General features: G+C 45.0%; 1 protein-coding gene across 3 annotated transcripts in view; it reads right to left on the bottom strand.

Annotated features, from left to right (window-relative positions):
- Window positions 1–994: 994 nt before the first annotated feature.
- Window positions 995–16,711, bottom strand: part of LOC147464607 (ARID/BRIGHT DNA-binding domain-containing protein) — a 31,718-nt gene continuing 16,001 nt past the window's right edge. For all 3 annotated transcript variants that reach the window (XM_086515977.1, XM_086515964.1, XM_086515970.1), the window contains 3 exons: window positions 2,313–2,413; window positions 2,133–2,223; window positions 995–1,422 (listed from right to left, as the gene is read on the bottom strand). In XM_086515977.1, coding sequence (XP_086372103.1) covers window positions 1,273–1,422; window positions 2,133–2,223; window positions 2,313–2,413 — 342 coding nt within the window. In that variant the 3' untranslated portion in view covers window positions 995–1,272. The remainder of the gene's footprint in view (window positions 1,423–2,132; window positions 2,224–2,312; window positions 2,414–16,711) is intronic.

Genomic DNA, 16,711 nt, shown 5'->3' with positions numbered 1-16,711 from the left:
CCTCTTGAGGTGTAGTTATTTGAGAGGGGTGTCGGTAACTCATAAACCCAAACACCCCCCCCCCCCCCCCCCGCGTGTGGGTGCCTTCTTATTTTAGAAAGGATGACACTCCCATATTGTCACCAAAGGTACCCCCTTCCCCTTGTCGTGCAATCCTTGGATGTGAAATGGCCATTAATAAAGGACAGACTATGTTTTATCCTTAGAAAGGATGGCAAAAGTACCCTCTTCCCCTCCGTTGCTAAATGGACTAGCCATGGCCCTACCTTGCCTTCTGGGTTGGCCCACCTTTAGTCCATGCTAATACAACATAGTGCATCTCACTTCTCCTCTCTTTGGTGATGGCCCCATTGAGTCTACGCAACGCCTGCTTTTATCTCTTAAGGCAACTTTGGCCTGGTAACACAAATGTCACGCAAACCACGATAGACGACTACATGCATAATTAACCTGTTAGGGTGTCCTCAAGCATGGAAACACTGCACAAGCCTAGTAGCATTTGAGAGAACCATTGGCTGTTCTAGCATTTCTAACGCCAGCAGAAAGTGATCAGGAGAACCTACAAACAAACTCCAACGTTCAATAAAGTGACTCCAAAATTGAACCATTTTGCAGACATAAAAGTCCAGCGCTGCTCTCGATTGAAAACCCAAAATCACAAAACTTGCTTAAGAACTGTAGAGGGGAAGACAGTACAAACAATAGCTTCATATCTGTCCATGAAGTTAAGCACGCGCACACGACTCAAACTTCCGCTCCAACCAACCAAGCCGGTCTGCAAATAAAACCCCTCCTTATGCAAAAAAAATCAAACTACCTAGCTCCCGTGCGTTGCACTTCTTGCTGCTCAAGCTGTGGAACTAGACCTTGATCTTCCTTAGGTTTTCTACATTTTTCAAAAATCATGGAAGGCCAGATCATCTTTGTGTTACCGCTTATATATTCAAAAAGAACTTTCGCTTTTAAAGGGTTAACATAGGTTTGAGACCTAAACTTAAAAATTAGTTTATAAGGATGAAAAACATTAACCTCGTTGTTATACACAGCAAATACAGGGAGCAACAACAAACTGCCTCACAAAATGGCACAGCTGCTCTCACCTTAAATATCAAAAGAATATGGGGAGCTTCTTAAAAAGGGCTCCAACATGATTGGGCTAATACTTGGAAAGCAGCACTTTTCTTTTGTTGCAAAGTTGGGCTGCATCTAAAATTTGCAGGTTATGTTTCACCACCACCAGCAACGGCTGATTTTGTATGTCAGTTGGTAAAGTTAAGCTTGTGCTGTTCGTGGAAGTGGCTCCAATGAGCGAGAGAACCCATTTGCGGAGACTTTCGCTCTTTTCCTCCCTGATGAACTCCTACCACTAGCAACACTACAACGAGGACAGATGTACTCCAATCCATCCGTTTTGGCGTACTCCTGCATATCGTTAACAAAGAATCTCAAATCCTGCATAATCCAGCATAGCATAACCACACTCATTTGAGTAGCCTAATTAGCCTACACAACTTGTTACAAATGTAGGCTGACAGAAAAACCTTTCCCTCAAGCTAGCACAAACTTAATGCTCCAAACCCTAGGAATGACAACCGCCTACCCTTCATTCCATTGCCACTGCCTAGACATAGCCAAGCTCCGTAAATTATCACGCAGTGACCGAACATACCTAAGATCGAACCACCCTCTCATGGTGCTGAAAAGATTTTTTAATCCAATAGGAAATAAGTGTTGTCTACTATGCAAACCACCAGAAAGAGGAAATAAGATGGACATTTGAGGACCATTGCTCATTTATGTTAGCCAAGTTTTGTGATCATTGATCTTACTATGAAGCACGTGATGCAAGTCCTGCACTTTTAACACCCTCTTGCTCCCTCTTCACAGAAATCCCCTGACCCTAATAACTCCCAATAGATAACACTGAACCCCAACATGTCAGAAAACATCACAAGCACTAAAATCAATTATTCACTGACTTCACAACCATGCATCCCACTTAGAATTTCAATCCACAAAGAAGACCAATGGCTACCCAGCAGTAAGTAGGTTCTCTCTTGGTTCCTACCAAGAAATAAGGCATTTGAGTACAAAAGAAAACAATAATACAACAGAAATAAGTCAATCCATACCTTGAATGCTCCCAATCCATTGCGCTTATCACAGCCATAATGGGCCCATTCCCCACATATGCCACAATTTACCCAATCACCAGCAGCACTACTGCAATAAGTTCCAAGCAGCAACTATCAACACACTATGTTGTCAAGGAATCCTTGGAACCATATTTCACAAGTGAACGTGAACATTACCTATGGCACAGTATACAGCATTCCCCATCTACATCATCATGAGCTAACTCATACTCCAACAAGTATGTTTCATAATGCTTCTTTAGTGTATTGCCAACACCCTGAAAAGGCATATAATTTAGACAAAACAAAATGAGCACAAATCCCCCTCATGACACTGATCACACGTCCAAAAGGCCTTTCTTAATGGCCTTTTCAGGTTCTTTCACAAACGAACATAAAGCCTACAGAATTATATCAATTGGCATAAGATTTCAAACCATCGGTGGTCTGCACCCCAACACATCGGCAATGGAAACTCTAAGCCATGATTTCAAATCACTCTCTCACACAATCCACATATTTACAATCTAAACTACAATGTAGTCATTTTTGTTATTTTTCTTGCGTGTCACATACACCCGAGCACACGTATACGTTTTTATACTTCAATGTGCACAAGTCTAGATCTGAAGAGAAAAGCTTCAGGTGTACAGTCAAGACATTAATGCACATCTTTTAATGGCAAAAAATGAAATTGAGAATTTATACTCATGCGATGCTTTTAAATAGGCCAAACACGCGAGAGAGAGAGAGAGAGAGAGAGAGAGAGAGAGAGAGAGAGAGAGAGTCTTGGGAACATAAAAATAAAAATAAATGAGGGTACCTATAGTAGGTAGGTATGTATGTAAGCCTACTCTGCACCATCAGCATCACATAATACATGCCACAAGTTTGTGATGTGGCAGCAATGGGTTCAGATTTTTAACCCTAAACCCTAACCAACTTGAAGATCCTGGCCGAGAGGCCTAAAATCCCAAGAACTTCACCAACCTAAAGGACAATGGCCGAGGGGCCTAAAATCTAAGTAAACCCTAAAAGACAAAACTCAACCTAAAAATTGCGTGAAATGTGTGGCAAACTTTACCACTCAGCCCACGTTTTGCGGAAAGCCTTGCTGACGTGTCAAGATGTACAAGGCAAACATCAACACCAAACTTTAGATCAAAAGCTTTTGGATGTTTTGCTTTACATATAACTGCTTTTGTACAGGCCAAGGGCCTTTAAATATGTGCACAAGGGTCGAGCCTATTTGCCTACCTTTATTATCCACATCTTGGATTTGCACCCCATCAAGCAAAAGGATTGGTGTATCTTTCAAAAAAAAAAAATCATTGTTAGTGCAGCACTTTGACAACATTCGTGCCCTAGCGAACTACACTAAACAAACAAAGATCTCTCGAGCCGTTGGATATTCTCAAAGATAATACTATGCAGTGGTGGAGTTCCATAGCTACCAAGCTGCATGCTCCAAGGACTTGGCAAGCTTTCAATGTCACGTGACACATCCAACCGTATGTGTCCGTGGACAAGATACAGGCACTTTTGTGAGTCTGTTCGCAGACCGTGCATGCCCAGACACTTATTGTAGATCCATATCCTCTGGTTGCACACAGCATAATCATAAGCATTCCCATCAGAATCCATCAGAATCCTTCAGGAGAATTTTCCAGTGCATTTAGCCTATTTTCCCTATTTTTGACATTTTTCACTTATTATTCTTAAGTGACTTTTGTTGGAAAGTAGGTAGGGCAAATTAAGTAAGTTTGTATATAAGCAAACCTAGACTAGCACTAATTGGCAGAAGAGGCAGCAGGAGCACTAGCTCAACAATCAACTTCTCAGCAGAACCCCAAGCCCTAGCGTTTTTGGACCAGATCAGCCAACGTTTTTGCTCTTGCAGATCCCTAGTGACAGAAGACTCAACAAGAGACCTAGCGCTTTGCAGTTGTTTTGCAGGCCATTCGGCGACAACAGAGCCATTTTCAGCCCTAGCGTTTTTGATTTGCAGATCAGCCCCAACGTTTTGCAGATTTACCGCGACGGAACATCAAGAACCATCAGCGTTTTCAGTTTTCAGCCCTTATCAAGTCACAAACCTCACAGATCTCACCTTCCCGCAGCAGCTCCTCGCCGCACAATCAGATCCATTGAAGTTTGCAGTTTCAGCCCGGAAAAGCAGATTTCAGCATCTGCGTTTTCAGCGCGTCATCGTTGCATCGTCGTCACCGACATAGAGTCAGAATTCAGCAGATAAAGAGTAGCAGATTTCAGCCATAGCGTCGGTCTCGCCATCCCCGTCGTCGTCGTCGACCTAGCCTACATTGCATCAGTCACATGCATTCAGTTTGTACCCGTTTGTGCAATCATAAGTAGACCGCTCTTGCCATAGAGAGTGGGGCCTTCGGAGGAGGGTTTGACAACTTTCTGGTGTCGTATTCTTCTCTCTCTATCTCTCAGTCTCAGCACCTTCATTCACAGTGTTTGCCACTTTGTTTGTGATCACTTGCACTCTCTCACTAAAGGAACGGAAGGCTCTCCCTTCCATAAGAACAAAAAAGAACCTTGAGCACAATTCGGAGCACTCATCTTGAGCAAAGTTCAAACATTTATTCTGCTGCACCTGTCACCAGCGTGTGACTACTATCTATCCTTTTTGTTGATTTCTTTCTTATTATCTATTTACTTTCACTTTTTGGAAACACCCCTCGGGAAATCTAACTGCCCTGCATTGCATAGCTAGTGTGGAACTGTCCAGAGGGAGTCCGGGCCTGAGGGCAAGAGAGCACTAAGGTTGGACAAGGACTATGGTTAGCCAAGTGGGGTCATTGACTAGCCAAAGTGGAATCCTTTGCTACAGAGGCTACATTTCAGTTCTGGATGTGGCCGCAGTGTACAAAGAGGGTCGGATGACCTAGAAAGATACAATGGCAGCATCTCCTAAAATTTAGGGAACTGCTATTTTGGGACCTGAAAATGTCTTCGCGTCATTACGTGCAGTTTGACATGGGGATCATTTTGTTACTCTGTGGCCAAGTCAACAGAGGCTGCAGGTGAGATATTTTTAGACCCGAGGGTCTAAAGCGGGAAAATGCACAAATGAGTGACACTTGGCACTTTGAGGCCAGTTTACTACTTATAGAGAAGGCAAAAACGTGATTTATAGTTGGGAGGCTCATTTTGCAAGTCTCTGTCACAGGTTAAGAGCTATGGAGTGCTTGCTTTCCCTCTTATGCACAGTGCGGTGCCAGGAGTGATGCCCTGCACGCTACGCACTGCCCTCTCTCTCCCCTTTGGCAGTATGTTATGCCCCTCTAGTGGGCTCTTCATTTGACCAATGTACAGTTGTGTGGGTTCATGCGCGATTGCCGAGGCAAGAGCCTCTTGCACAGGTACTGGATTAGCTAGCGGCTAATCCCCCCGCAGGTACAGGTGAATTCGGAGAGGTTTCACGCCAGAAATCTCGTCCAATTCAAAGGGCAAGTAGCCCTACAGGTGCGGGAGCTCGAGGACTTGCTAGGGATGCGACCGGCACGCGAAACGGAGCCCGAAACAGTGAATTACAGCCTGCTGTGTATTTTTGCAGGTTTAGGGTTTTGGCCCTAAACGGACCCTAATACCCCCAGGAGGTTCGGGGACGCAAGGGGACCGCTGTACAGGCGATCTGGAGCATTTTCAGGGCTGAAAACAGAGAATTCAGCGTGCTGCAGATTCTCGCCAGGTTTTGTAAAGTGCCCGTATGCGTCGGGAAAGTCGGCCAATGCGTGGGAATACTGACTGTGAAGGGTTCTAGTACAGTTATGCTACCGAAATCAGGCTGGAACAGTGGAAATTCAGCCGAGTTTGTGCGGGGCAGCTTGTAGGGAACCACAGCGTTTATTCCCTCTTTTGAACAATAAAGAAATACCGAAAGGGGCGCCTAAGTTAGGGGCCAATCTGGTGTCCGTCTACTCATACAGGTGCAATCTAGCAGCCTGTATCCCTCTCCCCTTTGTTGTGTCTTGAAAGTACAGGTAAAATAGACGACTAATAATGGGTGAAAGCTAAATCAAGGTTTAAAGTAAAGTCTACCGCCCTTTTTGGATTGAACAGGCCGGTTTCATGGTTCCATCGACGGGATTAAATCACTTTTTCCCATAGAAGTGAGCCTTGGTCAGTTTTCGGCTTGAAGACACAGGGGATCATAGACCAGACACAGGGAATTGTAATTATGGCTGACAGACCAGATGATGTGACTGAAGAGGTTTCCTCTTCACAGGGTCAACAGACACATGAAGTGGGTGAGTCCTCAAGACCACCACAGACTGATGATGATATATTCAGGACCCAGTTGGCTACTGCTGTGGCTATGTTCACACAAGTAATGCAGAACCCAAGGTTTTTAGCCTTTCTGCAACCTCCTGTTCCGTCTCAGCAAGTTGGGTCACTGGATCATATTCAAAAGCCTGTTAAGGCTCGAGCACAGGTGATTCATACCGCACAGTCAATGGAAACACCTGTACACTTGACGGAGAACATGCAGTCTCCACAACGTATGCCTAAGGTGCAAGAACAGGTGGCTGAGATGCCAGTTTTTCAAGCTGTACCAATTCAGCCCGCCACCTTTCAGCAGCCTATAGCTGGTTCTAATGGGCAGGGAAGCAACTTACAGGCTATGCAACAGGTCTTCCCACCACCTTCAGTACACCCTGGCTATTTTGGAGGTGGATCGGTATTTCAGAGCATGGCTGGTCATGCACCTGGAAATCAGTTTTATACGCCAGGAACAGTGTTTGGGGGTGCTCAAACGATGATGCCTAACCCCATGTACAGTGTCATGGGTATGCAACCAGGGTTTCAAAGCACTCAGGGACAATTTGGGATGCCACAAGCAAATTTTGGTATGGCTGGAATTACAAATCAGCAGCCAAATATGGCATTTCCAGGTCAAGTTAATAGCGGCCAAGGAACACAGATGAACCTTAGTAGTGTTCCCATGTTTCAGTCACTTCCATATGACAATTTAACGCCGCTGGAGAGGCCAACTCCGTACAAAGAAGGTGGCAAAGGAGTGTCATTCACGACCTTTACAGGGTTTGATGACAGGAAGAAGGCTCTTTCATTCCTCCAGCAGTTTGACAAGGCCTATGCAGGGGGAAACTTTACAGAGGCTTCAAAGGTCCGCAAGGCAGCCACTTTCTTGACAGGGAATGCGGGACAATGGTGGACAACTTTATTGCTTCAAGGGCAAGCTCCGTCCACATGGATTTACTTCAAGCAGATTTTTGCAGCAGCATGGTTATCTGATGATTTCGAAGCAGATGTCATGACAGAATGGCACCAGCTTAATGCTGCCACTTGCAGAAATCTGGATGATTACAATCGGAAGTTTTGGAAAGCTCTACTTCCAGTAACTTCCTATAGGTTTGTGCCATTGACAGAACAGATAGAAAAATACTGTTGTGGCCTACCCAAAGGATTGAGAAAATACTGCACAAAGACCAAAGTCACTACTTTGACGCAGCTCATCGAGGTAGCAAACACTGGCAATGGTTTGCTCAAGGGAGAAGATTGTGAATTTAACACTGGCGTCAAGGCAGGATCAGGCAAGAAAAATTCAGCCAAGAAGCACGTTCCCAATGAGGCTCCTAAAGGGACTCAGGAGTCAGCCAACGCAGGGAAAGACAAAGCTACGGCTGAATCAGAAAAAGGACCAGCAAAGAAATGGAAAAGACGTTTTCCTCGCAAGTCAGAAGAGCAAAAGAAGGTCCTGAGGACAGAGAACAAATGCTTTATATGTGAGCAGCCTGGCCACATCGCTTACAACTGTCCTACAAAGAAAAGGCCAGCTGATTCTGAAGACAAGGAAGACAAGAAAGGAAAGAAGCCCATGGCTGGTCTAGTGCCAGATATGGTGGGCGACAAGCCAAATTCAGATGCAAGTGAGCTTTGCAGAGCATGGGGAAAGGTTAGGGATCAAACAGTGCTTATCTTCTTTGATCCAGGTGCCAAAGCCAACTTTATTTCCCCAGAATTGGCTTCAAAGTTGGGAATCAGACCTGAAGAGATGGGGTATACAGCAGAGGCAGGTTTGGCATGTCCTGGCCATACAGAGGCTGTGACACCCATCATTGGAAAGTTGCGTCTACATATCCAGTCCTATGTAGATGCTGAAGAATTTTACATCATGCCACTGGACGGATGTGATGTGTTGTTAGGTATTCCTTGGTTGTTTCGTGTACAGGGAATCATGGATGCCTACAACAAAAAGATCACTGTACAGAGCAGGGGAAAGACTCACATTCTGGATGTAAAGCTTAAAGGGGAGTCTATTCCTACTGTATCAGCTTCTGCTATTACTTCTGTAATGAAAAAGCATCTTTCTGCGTACTTGGTTTTTGCACGTGAAGTGTCAGATTGTGATGAATCAAATTTATCTGTGCTAGATAAAGAAAGGTCAATGTTTTTACAACAGTATAGTGACTGTTTTTCCGATTCATTACCGTCTCAATTACCGCCAGAGAGACCCGAGGACCATGCGATAGATTTGGTGCCAGGCTGTAGCCCACCAAATAAGCCTCCGTACAGGGTTAGTGCGGCTCAGCAGAAAGAGATAATGGGCCAAGTACAGGAGCTGTTAGAAAAGGGGCTGATTCAGCCCAGTTCATCTCCATTCTGTTCTCCAGTGTTGTTGGTGCAGAAAAAGGATGGCTCATGGCGTATGTGCATCGACTACCGTGCACTGAACAAGAATACCATCAAGAATAGGTTTCCTATACCTAGAATTGATGATATTATGGACAAATTAGAAGGAGCAGCTATGTTTAGCAGGATAGATCTAAAGAGTGGGTATCATCAGATCCGCATTAGATCAGAGGATGTGCACAAGACTGCTTTTAGAACGACGTTTGGCCTTTACGAATTTTTAGTGATGCCCTTTGGTCTCACAAATGCTCCTGCTACGTTCAATAGGATGATGGACAGAATTTTCCGTCCACACCAGCAGTTTGTTGGTACATTCTTTGATGACATGATAGTCTACTCAAAGAATGAAGAGGAGCATAGGCATCACTTGGCCATTGTGTTCAAAGAGCTACGCAGTCATAGGTTGCTCATCAATGCAAAGAAAAGTGAGTTTTTTCTGGAAGAGATTCACTTTCTGGGACACATTGTCTCAAAGGATGGTGTCAGAATGGATCCTGCAAAAGTTGAAGCGATCAAGTCATGGCCAAATTTGAAGACGGTGCATGATGTCCGAAGCTTTTTGGGACTATGCTCCTATTACAGACGGTTTATCCGAAATTTCGCTGAGATTGCTTCACCTTTACATGCTCTTCAAAAGAAGGCAGTCACCTTTAGATGGACACAGAAAGAGATTTCAGCTTTTAATCTCTTAAAGGAAAAGATGACTTCAGATCCAGTCATTGTCTTGCCAGATCTTAGGAAGTCATTTGTGGTCCAATGTGATGCCTGCGGTAGTAGCATTGGTGCTGTGCTAATGCAAGATGGCAGGGTAGTAGCCTATGAGAGCAGAATTTTGCAAGGGCCAGAGATGACCATGCAGGTCTATGAGAAAGAGTTACTGGCTGTGATTCATGCGCTCTTAAGTTGGAAACACTACCTGCTAGGTGCAGACTTTGTTGTCCAAACGGACCATCAGACCTTGCGATACTTCTTGACACAGACAAAGTTATCTGAGAAGCATATGCGATGGGCAAATATCTTGTCCATGTTCCATTTTCAGATTGTGCATGTGGAAGGCAAGAAGAACGTTGTGGCTGATGCCTTGTCAAGGAAGCCACAAATTTCAGCTGTGTCGATTCCTTATCATCATGAACTTGATGATATGAGAGAACAGTATGCAAATGATGAAGATTTTGCAAGGGTCTTCGAGCAACTAATGGATGGACAACGTCATGAACACTATCTTCTTAAAGACGGGTTCATGATGATGCATGGCAGATTGTGTGTCACAAAGCCATTGCGACGCAAAGTTATGGAAGAGAGTCATGTCCCACCGTATGCAGGGCATCGTGGTATCGATGCTACAGTTAAAGCGGTAGAGACATTCTTCTATTGGCCTACATTGAGAAGGGATGTGGATGCCTTTGTGCGAGAATGCCTAATATGCCAAAAGGTCAAGTTTGACAGGCAAAAGGCACCAGGGTTATTGCAACCACTACCTATTCCAGATAAACCATGGGAAAGTATTGCTATGGATTTTATCTTTGATCTTCCAAGAACGCAGACAGGAAACGATGGTATTTGGACCATTATTTGCAGATTCAGCAAACAGGCTCATTTTATTCCTGTCAGGAAGAAGATAAAGCCAGATCAGATGGCACGCTTGTTTATGAGCAATATTTTCAAGTATCATGGCATGCCACAGTCGATTATTAGCGACCGTGATCCACGCATGACTAGTTTGTTCTGGAAAGGCTTGTTTGAGAATATGGGTACCACGCTCAAATTCTCTTCGTCATTTCATCCTCAAACAGATGGACAGTCAGAAGAGGCAAATTCTACTGTCCTAGATCTGCTGAAGTGCTATGTGTCAGAGCATAAAGGAAAGTGGGAGCAGTATTTGCCATTGGTGGAGTATGCATACAATAATACAGTGCATTCATCAACTGGCAAGGCACCTTTTGAAATAGTTGAAGGTGGCAAGAAAGTTCCTCCCATACTGCATACAAAGGACAAGATATTTGAAGCAGATAAGTATGTTCAGGACATGGATGAAATGTACAAGAAGGTCAAAGTGGCCTTAGAAAGGACTCAGGCAAAGCAAAAGAAAGCAGCTGATCGTCACCGTCGTGAAGTGGTATATTCACTTGGTGATTGGGTGCTTTTACGCTTTGAAAAGGCAAGGTTAAAGAAGATGAAGGGCAAGGAAAGAGTGTTTCCAAAGCTCAGCATGCGTTACTATGGGCCTTTTCAAGTGTGCGACATAATCAGTGATGTTGCATATAGGCTGAAATTGCCTGACAGTTGGAAGATTCACAATGCGTTTCATGTGAGTCTTCTCAGACCCTATGTGGGTGATGTGCCAGAAGATATACCAGCTGAAGATCAGCCGGAAGTCGAGGAACTTGACGAAATCTTGGTCCCTGAACAGATTTTGGCACACAAAGAAAGGAAAGTGAAAGGCAAGGTTGCTAGGCGTTACTTGGTAAAGTTCAGAAACTATCCACCAATGGATGCTAAGTGGATGGAAGAAGGTGAACTTGCAGAGTCACCAACTGTGTTATCACTTTACCTGGAAGCCTTCGATTTGCAACCTACCTTGACCCCTTGAGTTTCAAAGCTACATGGATTGTCAGTGTGACAATGGCTTCTGAAACAAATGATGTACATGGTATTTAAAGTGAGCTCAAATGAAATACCTGTTACATGAATGTTAGAGCTGTACAGATTGTCAGTTTGGCAATTGCTCTTATGGAATGTCCAAAAGTTTGGTTAGTGCTATAGAAGTGAGTATTTCTTGTCAGTCTGTCAAGGATACAGTGATTGCTTCTATTAAAGAGTACATGTGTAACTGCATTCTTAAACTGTCGGTTTGGGTATGCTCGAAAGTGTTACGGGATCCAACGTGTACTATAAGACAGTGGCAAAATGTGCAGCTACCATTTTGTCATTGGAAAGTTAGTGACTCAAAGCAATGGCAGAGTGCGAAGCTACCACTATGTCATTGGGACAGGGTTCACACGCAGGCAATACATGAGTCGACGAGGTGTTGAATACACCAGGGTTGACAATGAGCATGTATGTGTCGTATATGTGTCGACAGGTGTTGAATACATCAGTGTTGACAGTAAGCATGTACGACATAGATGCAAACGAGGACGTTTGAGATTTCAGGAGGGGGGTATGTCACCAGCGTGTGACTACTATCTATCCTTTTTGTTGATTTCTTTCTTATTATCTATTTACTTTCACTTTTTGGAAACACCCCTCGGGAAATCTAACTGCCCTGCATTGCATAGCTAGTGTGGAACTGTCCAGAGGGAGTCCGGGCCTGAGGGCAAGAGAGCACTAAGGTTGGACAAGGACTATGGTTAGCCAAGTGGGGTCATTGACTAGCCAAAGTGGAATCCTTTGCTACAGAGGCTACATTTCAGTTCTGGATGTGGCCGCAGTGTACAAAGAGGGTCGGATGACCTAGAAAGATACAATGGCAGCATCTCCTAAAATTTAGGGAACTGCTATTTTGGGACCTGAAAATGTCTTCGCGTCATTACGTGCAGTTTGACATGGGGATCATTTTGTTACTCTGTGGCCAAGTCAACAGAGGCTGCAGGTGAGATATTTTTAGACCCGAGGGTCTAAAGCGGGAAAATGCACAAATGAGTGACACTTGGCACTTTGAGGCCAGTTTACTACTTATAGAGAAGGCAAAAACGTGATTTATAGTTGGGAGGCTCATTTTGCAAGTCTCTGTCACAGGTTAAGAGCTATGGAGTGCTTGCTTTCCCTCTTATGCACAGTGCGGTGCCAGGAGTGATGCCCTGCACGCTACGCACTGCCCTCTCTCTCCCCTTTGGCAGTATGTTATGCCCCTCTAGTGGGCTCTTCATTTGACCAATGTACAGTTGTGTGGGTTCATGCGCGATTGCCGAGGCAAGAGCCTCTTGCACAGGTACTGGATTAGCTAGCGGCTAATCCCCCCGCAGGTACAGGTGAATTCGGAGAGGTTTCACGCCAGAAATCTCGTCCAATTCAAAGGGCAAGTAGCCCTACAGGTGCGGGAGCTCGAGGACTTGCTAGGGATGCGACCGGCACGCGAAACGGAGCCCGAAACAGTGAATTACAGCCTGCTGTGTATTTTTGCAGGTTTAGGGTTTTGGCCCTAAACGGACCCTAATACCCCCAGGAGGTTCGGGGACGCAAGGGGACCGCTGTACAGGCGATCTGGAGCATTTTCAGGGCTGAAAACAGAGAATTCAGCGTGCTGCAGATTCTCGCCAGGTTTTGTAAAGTGCCCGTATGCGTCGGGAAAGTCGGCCAATGCGTGGGAATACTGACTGTGAAGGGTTCTAGTACAGTTATGCTACCGAAATCAGGCTGGAACAGTGGAAATTCAGCCGAGTTTGTGCGGGGCAGCTTGTAGGGAACCACAGCGTTTATTCCCTCTTTTGAACAATAAAGAAATACCGAAAGGGGCGCCTAAGTTAGGGGCCAATCTGGTGTCCGTCTACTCATACAGGTGCAATCTAGCAGCCTGTATCCCTCTCCCCTTTGTTGTGTCTTGAAAGTACAGGTAAAATAGACGACTAATAATGGGTGAAAGCTAAATCAAGGTTTAAAGTAAAGTCTACCGCCCTTTTTGGATTGAACAGGCCGGTTTCAGCACCTTACATTGGTGTCAGAGCTTTGGCACTGTTCTGTATCACTCAAGGAAAGAACCACAAGAATCACAAGGATGTATTTTGCTTGTTGCGGTCGCACGAACCCAAGTTCGCTTGGGCGTGTCAATTTCTAATCGTGTTTTTGAAGAGTGACAAGAATCTTAGGAAAGAAGGGCTTGTCCAGCCTCCCCTTGTGCCTCTTTTCACTCATTAAGAGCGGACCGTGCACTTAGAGGCTGGCCAATCGACGTGAGGTGGGAAAAAGCAACCTTGGTGTGAGCGCAAGGCCGCTAAGGGGTGCGCCCGCAAAAAAGAGCAGAACTCGGGTGAAGAGAAGATCCTTCTCTAACACAAATTGTAAGTGAAAGAAGAACCTCAAGAACTCAAGAACTCAAGAACCACGACCCCCAAGAAACCAAGTTCCTCATAAACTTAAGAACCCAAGACCACAAAAACCCACGACTTCAGAATGGTCATCACTCGAAGCGGAATGGATACTTCGCTTGGAGGTGATGAGCATGAGAGAGGCGAAGAAGAATTTTCCCCACCCAGGAGGTTTTTCCGACCCTCCCCCTTCCCCATCTACGCCAAGGATGGCACTAACTCCTATGGAGGAGTTGGAGCATATGTTTATGGACAGGAAGTTAGAACACGAGCAAGAAGAGCACAAAGAAAAGCACAAATGGAGCGCGAACACCAAGAAAGAATGGAAGACATAGCGCGTAAGAACGAGCAAGCACACTTGGAAGCCAAAGAAAGAATGGCAACCATAGCGCGTGAGAGCGAGCAAGCACGCTTGGAAGCCAAAGAAAGACAAGCCGAATTTGATCGCGAGAAGAAAGCAAGAAAGGCAATGGACGACCGACACATGGAAGAGATGTTGCGACTTTTTTCTCAAGTGCAGGCGTACTTTGAACAGAATCAAGAAACGGAGACTCTCTCAATCTCTTCTTCTCCCAAGCATGACACACATGATTTGCATGATGATGATTTGAATGACAATGATAAGCATGATGATTTGGATGACACTGACAAGCATGATGATTTGCATGATGATCAAGATGTGATTTCTCACAAGCATGATGAGTTGCATGAAGATGACGTGATTGTTCACAAGGATGATGAGTTAGTTGATGCTTTTTCTAGCAAAGCTAACCTCGTTGCAGATTCGATCAATCACGAAAGATCGATCTTGGCTCTCGAGCCTAGGTCCAAAGCACCCCTTCAGGAAGAACCGATCTTGGCTCTCGAGCCTCGGTCCAAAGAACCCTCACAAGAAGTATTATGAGTTCACATGATTAGTACGCACGCATTGTTTGAGTGTTTCATTCGTGATCGTTTCCTATATTTTCGTCAGTGTCTTTATGTAATCCCTTTTCCTAGGCATGACATATTGTCCGTTGAGCACGTTTCACTCATGAATGAGCACGAATGTATGCGGATTGTTCATGAAAAGATGAAAAGTATGCATTCACGGAAGTCACATTCCATGTCTCTTCCTTGGCACGACACAATCGTAGAAAGAGCACAAGAAAGTATGAGCATCAAGCATGGGCATGTCCATTGTGATTTGCCACAGTTAATTGATTTAGATCAGAAAGTCAAGATTCGACCCCATTGTTTGCGTGTGTGTGGTGAACGCTTTGGCACTCCGTCTATTTGTTCATCTACATTGCATGCACAGTCTTGAGGAAGACAAGATTTTTTCCCATCACTTTACATGGAATAGGTATGTTCATGGTTTTGTGTTGGAAATCGTTTCAAGAATTTTCAGCCATGGAGATTCTTGAAGAAGAAAGAAGCATGACACTCGACGAAGTTGAACCATTGAAGGAGCCACAGAAGACTTTGTGTCGCTTTCGGCGCGGCCCAAAGAAGCAAGCATTGCAGACCTTTATGAAGTTCACGTACCGCACGACCCACACATCAAAGTGGACCGGCGAAGAGTCCTTTCGAGGATTCCGGATGTTGTTGCCGATCTCCCTCGACACCTTGCAGTTCGGTACCAGTACCTCACTTTGAAAAGGAGGGGATGTCACGTGACACATCCAACCCTATGTGTCCGTGGACAAGATACAGCACAACAAGGGTTCAGTCAGTCCATTCAGTCTAGATTTAGAAGTGGTCTGGCACTTTTGTGAGTCTGTTCGCAGACCGTGCATGCCCAGACACTTAGTCTAGATGCATATCCTCTGGTTGCACACAGCATGATCATAAGCATTCCCATCAGAATCCTTCAAGGAAATTTTCAAGTGCATTTAGCCTATTTTCCCTATTTGACATTTTTCCCTTATTATTTTTAAGTGACTTTTGTTGGAAAGTAGGTAGGGCAAATTGAGTAAGTTTGTATATAAGCAAACCTAAACTAGCACTAATTGGCAGAAGAGGCAGCAAGAGCACTTGCTCAATAGGCAACTTCTCAGCAGAACCCCAAGCCCTAGCATTTTTGCTCCACAGAACCACCTAGTGTTTTTGGACCAAATCAGCTAGCGTTTTTGCTCTTGCAAATCCCTGGCGACAGAAGACTCAACAAGAGACCTAGCGTTTTGCAGTTGCAGGCCATCCGACGCGATAGCAGAGCCATTTTCAGCCCTAGAGTTTTTTATTTGCAGATCAGTCCCAACGTTTTGCAAATGTACCGCGACGGAACATCAACAATCATCAGCGTTTTCAGTTTTCAGCCCTTGGACACCGCAGATCAAGTCCCGAACCTCGCAGATCTCACCTTCCCGCAGCAGCTCCTCGCCGCACGGTCAGATCCATCGAAGTTTGCAGTTTCAGCCCGGAAAACGCAGATTTCAGCATCTGCGTTTTCAGCGCGTCATCGTTGCATCGTCGCCGTCGTCACCGACATAGAGTCAGAATTCAGCAGATAAAGAGTAGCAGATTTCAGCCATAGCGTCGGTCTCGCCATCCCCGTCGTCGTCGTCGACCTAGCCCAGTCACATGCATTCAATTTGTACCAGTTTGTGCAATCATAAGTAGACTGCTCTCGCCATAGAGAGTGGGGCCTTCAGAGGAGGGTTTGACAACTTTCTGGTGTCGTATTCTTCTCTCTCTATCTCTCAGTCTCAACACCTTCATTCACAGTGTTTGCCACTTTGTTTGTGATCACTTGCACTCTCTCACTAAAGGAACGGAAGAACAAAAAGGAACCTTGAGCACAGTTCGGAGCACTCATCTTGAGCAAAGTTCAAACATTCATTCCGTTGCACCTTACATTCAACAATATCTTTGCCCGGAGCCCATTGACAT

This window comes from Adiantum capillus-veneris, chromosome 1, assembly GCF_014529385.1.
Source record: "Adiantum capillus-veneris isolate H3 chromosome 1, ASM1452938v2, whole genome shotgun sequence".
NCBI lineage: Eukaryota > Viridiplantae > Streptophyta > Polypodiopsida > Polypodiales > Pteridaceae > Adiantum > Adiantum capillus-veneris.
This window is presented reverse-complemented; position numbering and strand designations above follow the sequence as displayed.